The 7,617-nt window shown below is 39.3% G+C and overlaps 1 protein-coding gene across 2 annotated transcripts in view; it reads left to right on the top strand.

Annotated features, from left to right (window-relative positions):
• Positions 1 to 4,395: 4,395 nt before the first annotated feature.
• Positions 4,396 to 7,617, top strand: part of LOC105044466 (ras-related protein RABE1c) — a 4,433-nt gene continuing 1,211 nt past the window's right edge. The window contains exons 1-3 of one of the 2 annotated variants that reach the window (XM_073257163.1): positions 4,396 to 4,782; positions 7,373 to 7,445; positions 7,600 to 7,617. The exon at positions 7,600 to 7,617 is cut by the window's right edge and continues 83 nt beyond it. In XM_073257163.1, the coding sequence (XP_073113264.1) occupies positions 4,710 to 4,782; positions 7,373 to 7,445; positions 7,600 to 7,617 (164 nt within the window). In that variant the 5' untranslated portion in view covers positions 4,396 to 4,709. The remainder of the gene's footprint in view (positions 4,783 to 7,372; positions 7,446 to 7,599) is intronic. The other variant, XM_010922380.4, reaches the window with a different exon arrangement.

Below are 7,617 nucleotides of genomic sequence, written 5' to 3' on the forward strand. Positions count from 1 at the left end.
AGGAAATCAGAAGCAAATCAAGATGAGTATTCTGCTTACTAGCAGTTCTGGACAGTCGATTAGCAGATAACACTAGAGAGACAGGTCAATCGTGGGCTGATGTAACTAGAGAGGCAGGTTGGTTATATGTGATCTCAGCTGCCAACCTTTTGATGAGGTATCGGCCTCCTAATGAGGTCGGCTTTTTGATGATCTTGGCTTCTGATGAGATGTCGGCCTTCCGATGAGGTCGGCTTAGCGACGAGGATGAACCCCAATATTTGCCCCCAACTCTTAAGTCCGATTAGGTAGCCTTAATCGGGCAAAAGAAGTTAATCGATGTGCGAATCCGAGTTGCTTTTTCTGACAATCTTCATCCTGAAAGCCTTATGTAGATCATAGTCGCAGATCATTTCGTAGAACATCCCATCAACCTAGGACATAGTCGATCTTAGAGAAAAATTTTTCTAATTTATTTCGGACGATTGATCCTTGGTTAGTCGATAGCAAGCCAACTGACCATAATTTGTTCATCTGGTCGCATGCAAACCGTAGCTTATACGCTTGCGGCTTTTGGACTGTAGCTGATATGCTTGCAGTTGCTAGATCTTTCGGCTTTGTTAAATGGGTGTCAGCCAAATAACATTTTGTCGGGTACTAGCCGACAATGCAGTTGTTTGGCTGGGTGTCAAGCAACCAATTTGCTCGATAGATGATCGAGTCGGAGGAGTTTTTCGAGTCGTGTGCCCTCCAAGTCTCGATCCTATCGAGATCATGGTGATTCATCGTCTGGAGGAGCTTTTTGATGAGGTGGATCTTTTCGGATTTTCTCCTTAGCTTTGTTAGTCTTATTAAATTTTTCTTCGATCTTCTCCTCGTAGTTGTCGAAGGTAGCTCTCCCCTCTATCTCCATGAGAATCTGCGCACGAGAAGCAGTTAAAGGGGTGTAAGAGTCATTCTTGCTGTCGAAGCTTTTAGGCTTCGGACTTGATCGAGAAGGTGGAGCATCCCTCTCTGCGCAGGTTCGGTCGGTTCTCGTGGAGGTTCCCTCTTTCTTTGTCTTTTTTTTCAAACTTTTGCCACGGATTGACGTCGGTCAGTTGCATCCTTCTCAGCACGAATGTATTTTTGTACGTGCTCGAGAAGCTCGACGTATGTCCGAGGAAGCATCTTGTCCAGAAGTATGTGAACCTGAAGCTCCGCAGTCTCTGCTTGATGCCGCAATGGCCATAGACTCATTGAGATCCCGAATCTCAAAGATGGCGAAGTTGAAATGCGCCATAAAGTCTCGAAGGGATTCTCCATCTTGCTGCCTGACGAAGAAAAGGCTGTCGGACGTTTATGGCATCCTCTAGTTAGTGCCAAAGTGCACCATAAAGAGTTGCTCGAACTGTTCGAATGAGTAGATACTCTTCGGTTGAAGTCCAGAATATCATGTTCGACAGTTTTTTGGAGTGTGATCGAAAAAATAATATAGAGGAGGACGTCAGATACCTCCTGAAGAAGCATGAGAGCTTTGTAACTCTCGAGATGATCGAGTGGGTCGGTGGAGCCGTCGTATGGTTCCATCTGCGGCATCCTGAATCGACTAAGAATCGGTTCATCGAGGATCCGTCGAGAAAAAGATGGATGGGTGCTGATGTTGAGCTCACTAGTGGGATCCTGATTATTTAATTGGAGCTAATCCAGGTGACGATCAAGCTAGTTCCCTTAGCTTATGGTCATATTCTTCCAACCATCGTTGAGATTCTTCGGGATGCTGGAAATATCCTAGGGTAGAATCTTTCCCAAAAGAACTTGACGGTGATCATGGCCTCTTCCCCTTTTGTGAGGCTCGTTGAGGGGAAGGAGATCGGCAATCACTGGAATCGACATGTGGGGCATACCAGAAGTTAGGATGTGGAGACCATCGGATGGGTGAATGACTCGTCCGACGGGAATGTTGAGTCGAATGGCGGACAAAGAATGGGGCGGCGAGTGCATCAGAAAGGTCATCACGCGGTGCCGACTCCTCTAACCGTCGTTGCTGCTGCTGCTGCATTTGTTGGAGGCTGTGGACAGCCTCTGTTAACGTTTTAACTTGCTGCATCAAGACGGCAAATTATTGTCGGTCCACTATGACCACTGGTCATGAAGCATTGGGCTCCCAGAGGATCGTCGGAGGTGGATCACATCGTAATGAGCGTTGAGCGGAGCTTGCAAAAGCATTCTGGACTCTCATCTTGACCATAGTGGTTCTTGGAAGAAATTCTTTTCTTTTCCTACTGGCGTGCCAAACTGTTGCAGCCTATCTCCGATAAGGTAGTCGGCCGCAAGCTGAGTTGTGCGCTAGAGCGATGAACGGCAGAAAACCTGCAAAAAAAATTCACTTATCAGAAGTTATCTGACGGAGGACTCTTCGATGTCTAAGTCAACCGGAGAAAGAAAATAGTCAAAAAAATCAAAACGAGAGCTCAAAATAGTATAGTGTAGTCTAGTTGATTTCACACGTACCTGATCCCCCATTATTTACCGATATTTACAAGGCTAGAAAAGTTGTTACCATACAACCCCCATCCCTGAATACTTGGAACGTGAGAGTTATGTCATTTAATAGGTAGTTATCTCATTAACTAGCGTTAAGATCGAATAATGGGCTGCTCATGGGTGACTACTGCACTCCACGTTTGTATGTAGTTAATGCTTATGTCGAAAAACTATCATCAATTCAGATTGGCCGCAAACCAAGATGAGATGAAGGAGATTGAAAGTAATTTGATGTGAGCGTTCTACTTACTAGCAGTTCTAAATAGTCGATTAGCAGATAACACTAGAGAGACAGGTCGGTCGTGGGCCGATGTAACTGGAGAGATCGGTCAGTCATTTAGTGATCTCAGCTATTAGCCTTCTGATAAGGTGTCGGCCTCCTGATGAGGTCGGCTTTTTGATAAGCTCGACCTTCTGATGAGGTCGGTCTCCCGATAAGATCGGCTTAGCGATGAGGATCTATCCCAACAATCCCATCCCACATTTTTTTGTCAGAAAATACTCGAGAACCACAAAAAAAGTCACTCAGTTGGTTTGGTGCACCGGTGCTCCCAATTAGCATCGAGAAGTGTGCTACCAAATAGAGCAAAGTGGTTGGTGCAAGATACTGAGCGATATTTTGAGTCATCACTCTAGAATTGGAGAAATTACTATATGGACCGAGTCTAGTGGACCGTTCAAATCCTATGGCACATAACAGCACCGCTCCTTTGATCCTAGATTGTTTAAATATTAGTATTTGGTGATCTAAGATCATAGATGATTCAAATTCTGTGATGATACAATCACTAGTGATCTAAGATCATGATATTTGATAGACCATGGTCTAGTGATTAAAGATTTTCGATATCCACAAATAATCCATTTGATATTTTATGAAATCTAAGATCACTGATTATATAATATCAAAATTATCTATAATATATTTCATAAAATATATTTATTAATTATATATAATATAATATATTATAAATAAAATATTATTATATTGTTAATATATTAATAATTAATAGATTATATAAAAATATATTTATTACTCCTATAAATTATTAATCCTATTAAAATATATTAATTATTATTATATAATTTATATTTTTATTTATACTTATAATATATTATTTATTAATGTGAATATTAATTTTAATTAAAAAATAATATAAATTGAAGTACTGTATTAAATATTTTTATTATATAAATATAAAGTATAATAAGATATTTTTACTCTAATTTAAAATTATCATTAAATCATAATATGATAATAATATAATTAATGATATATTATTATGTAATATATAATATATAATACTAAATATAATATAATATTAAATATGATATTGATATAATATATTAAACAAAATATTGATATATTAATTTTTTTATTAAATTAAAAGATATTTTTATCTTAAAATAAGATTACTGTCTGGGATGATTCTGAATTTTCGATCTCAAAATGAATATCATATTATTAGATTATAGATGATTTAAAAATTAAAAATAATTCAAAATTAATCTCATAATCATATAATCAAATATGATGATCTAATCGTCTGCCCCCGCGCCCCACCCCCCCCACCCCACCCCCCCAACGAAAACGAAGGGATAATGCGGCGAGTGAGGTCCAAGAATTTGGTCGTTCTAATTACTAGACGGAGAACGGCTCTCGTCCCCAGTCCACTCCATCTGCCGTCCAGCCTGATGAAGACTCGAGAAGAGGTCCGTGATCCGGTCGCTGGTGGCAACTCCATGCGTCCATCCGCGGAGGACTAAAGCGACGGGGCCGTACGCTCACCGCCAACGGGGTGGGTGAGGGTAGGAGGGACCCCTCTCGACTGCCGACGCCCCCGCACCCAACCCCTACAATTAATAGCATAACAAAAAATGGTAAGCCAGCCTTATGTCTCACACCCTCGTCAAACCCTGCAACGGTCTCCCTCTTTCCCTCTCTATTCCTTTCTGTCTCCTCTCCCCCTCCGCCCCATTAGATTAGTCCAAATAATTAACCTTCTCCGCTCCGTTATTGTTGAATTCGTTACTTTTATTCACATTTGCCCTCCTCCGCCTCTTGATATTCTCCCCTCTCTTTTTCTCCCTCAATGGTCTCATTTCGATCAGTCTGGCAGAGGGACGGATCTGTGATTCGATTCTAGGGCTAGGGATTTTTTAGCTGGCTTGGTCGGATTTGTCGTCGTGCTTCCTCGTCGTCGATGGCTGCTCCACCTGCTAGGGCTCGGGCAGACTACGATTACCTCATCAAGCTCTTACTGATCGGCGATAGCGGTAAGTGTTTTTATTTTTAACTCGTACTTCTTGAATTGATTCCGTTTGATAAAGATTTGATGTTTTCTGTGGTTAATATTTTTCCCTTTAATGATATATGGATCTTCATTTGATTTATTGTTCGATTTGCGAGAATGGTGAACAATTTAAAATTAGGCTGTAGAGATCTGATTCTTATCCAAAGATGTAAAAAGGTACTATCCAGCTCAATTTGAGAGGTCGGTCTTGCGGGATCTTATGTTGGACACCTTTTTTTTATTGGCCCGAGCGAGTTTTTAGGGGGACCCAATGCTAATTCGGAAAGGAGAGTTCTTCTACTGTTCATATGTGATGGATTTTGCTTTCATTACTAGTGAAAGCAAATTAATTGGGCATATTTGGGGATTTCGTTAATCCACATCTCTTTGTCTGCGTCGAGCTTTTCAATGCTTTGTCATCTTATTTCCCATGCGATCACACTGGCACTAACCTGCCAGTCTATCATGTCCTAGTTCTCTGTTCAGTAGATTTTACCACCATCTCCTGTGGTGCTATAACAACATGTTGCACAGATGCAACTCCAGAATGTTAATATATACACGCTTTGTTGGAATGGTTTGACTATAACATTGTTTTTTGTATTGCTTGCTATAAAAATTTCTGGATTTTAGGCTTTTCCCTGAGGAAGCTTGGCTGTGTATATATGGCATTATTTATTAATTTTTACCGGAAATCATCATATTTTTAAGATGCAACTCCAGAATGTTAATATATACACGCTTTGTTGGAGTGGTTTGACTATAACATTGTTTTTTGTATTGCTCGCTATAAAAATTTCTGGAGTTTAGGCTTTTCCCTGAGGAAACTTGGCTGTGTATATATGGCATTAGTTATTAATTTTTACCTGAAATCATCATATTTTTACCCTCCTTTCGTGGATATAGTACTCCAGTTACGATGTAAATTTGTCGCATGTGCTACTTGCTAGCAAGCTTATGTTTACCTTTCCCTGTTCATTATATCTTTTATGGAAACTTCTAATATATAATCGATGCTTGTGGAGCCAACTTCAAAAATGGCATGGTCTTTTTGATTGCATGAGCTTCTTTAGATGGTTTCCATCAAATTAATTTTGTAAACAGTACTTAATTTTACTATCCTATATTATCAAAACTGAGCAATATTTGACTTTTTATGGACGTGATGGGATGTTTTCTTTTGTCTAAACATGTGCCTCAGATGGGATTTGGTTTTCCAGCATGACATATACATGATGAGTTGATGATAGTAGTGTGACTTATTACTTGATGATCTCTCTGTTACAGTAATTGGTATATAAATAATATTTTTATTTAGTAGCCTGAACAGCATGATGGGACATAATATTAATATAAGCTGAACGTTGTTGCTTTATTAGTAGGAATGTACTTTTTTGCCAATGGTTGATGCTTTTTAATGTGGCCCTCAAACATGTTTTTGTAGGATAGCTTTTGGTGCTCAATTTTCATAGAAGTATTCTCTGAGACTCCTAACCTACATTTCAATCATCTACGGACATCAATCTATGCTCAACCCCCCTAATGGCCCCACTGGAAATTATTTGGTTCTTTTATGGCTCTTGCTCCACTTTGTAACGATGCCTATGCCTAATATTGCTAGATGTGTCTAGCTTAACACTAGTAGATCTAGAACCTAGTCTTTGGAAGTGTTCGTGGTGATCTCGTAGTTGTGGAGCCTAGGTTCCTTATTAAATTGGGATGGCTGGAGGACTTGGCACATGCATTGATTATAAGAACAGGAAAGGTTATTACTTTCCAGGGAAGCTCTACCAGGGCATATCATTTGGCGTTTGTTGCACTTAGAATTTTTTTGGTTAGTCATCTTGAATTAGAATGTTTGAGATAAACTTAAGGAGCCGACTGAGGAATATATGTTCTATTGTTGGAGTTGGCATGGTGAAAGCATTGGATGTTTGGTGAGGAGTTTAACTTTTTGAGTTGGTCTTGGTGTCTTTTGTTGGGATACTATAGAGAAGGTAGCCTTGAGGAGGGTGTAGGAAATCCTTGTTTTGTGGAATCCAATAATTCAAGAAGGATCAGAAATTGCAAGAGATGTCATATATTGCTAATTTTGTTGGACCTGCCAGCCATGATAGGAAAAAAAGAAAAATGTTTAGTGGGGTGGTAGTGTGACCAAAGTGTTTATTGACATATATTCTCTCACTCAGAACCAGGTGCTTCACCAAAGAAGCACATGCTAGATTATTGCTTGTTATGAATTATTCCTTAATGCTTTACGTGCTTGCTGCTTTTTGTTGCTGTTGCATAATTATTAGACTTATCCTACTTGCCATAGGGAAAATGCAAAAAAGCCATGTTTTAGTTTGGTCAGACTTTTGCTTTTTGATGGTTCTTCACTAGCAAATTTAAGGTTGGCATCAGGAAGGCGGCAATCACTGGCCTTTTCAAGTACAAGATAACTTGGTCTAATTACTATGCCTGGTTCTCTGCATGATATAAGATTAATGTTAACACATAAAAGAGCCAATGATCTAGACACTATTTTGTTGCTTTAAGCTTCTGATTTAGATTGATTTAACATGGTGTTGCAGGTGTTGGCAAGAGTTGCCTTCTTTTGCGTTTCTCGGATGGGTCTTTCACCACCAGTTTTATCACTACAATTGGGTGGGTTTTATTTTAGTTAACGATGCTGTGGAAATTTGTAACTGATATGCATGTTTTTTGCTACTATTTTCTAGTTTAAAGTTTCTTTTTATGATGTGAAATATATTTATTTATTTTCTATGGATTCCAATAGTTCAAGTTTTGTTTTCTGCAGCATTGATTTTAAGATAAG

Source organism: Elaeis guineensis, chromosome 5 (assembly GCF_000442705.2).
Source record: "Elaeis guineensis isolate ETL-2024a chromosome 5, EG11, whole genome shotgun sequence".
Taxonomy (NCBI): domain Eukaryota; kingdom Viridiplantae; phylum Streptophyta; class Magnoliopsida; order Arecales; family Arecaceae; genus Elaeis; species Elaeis guineensis.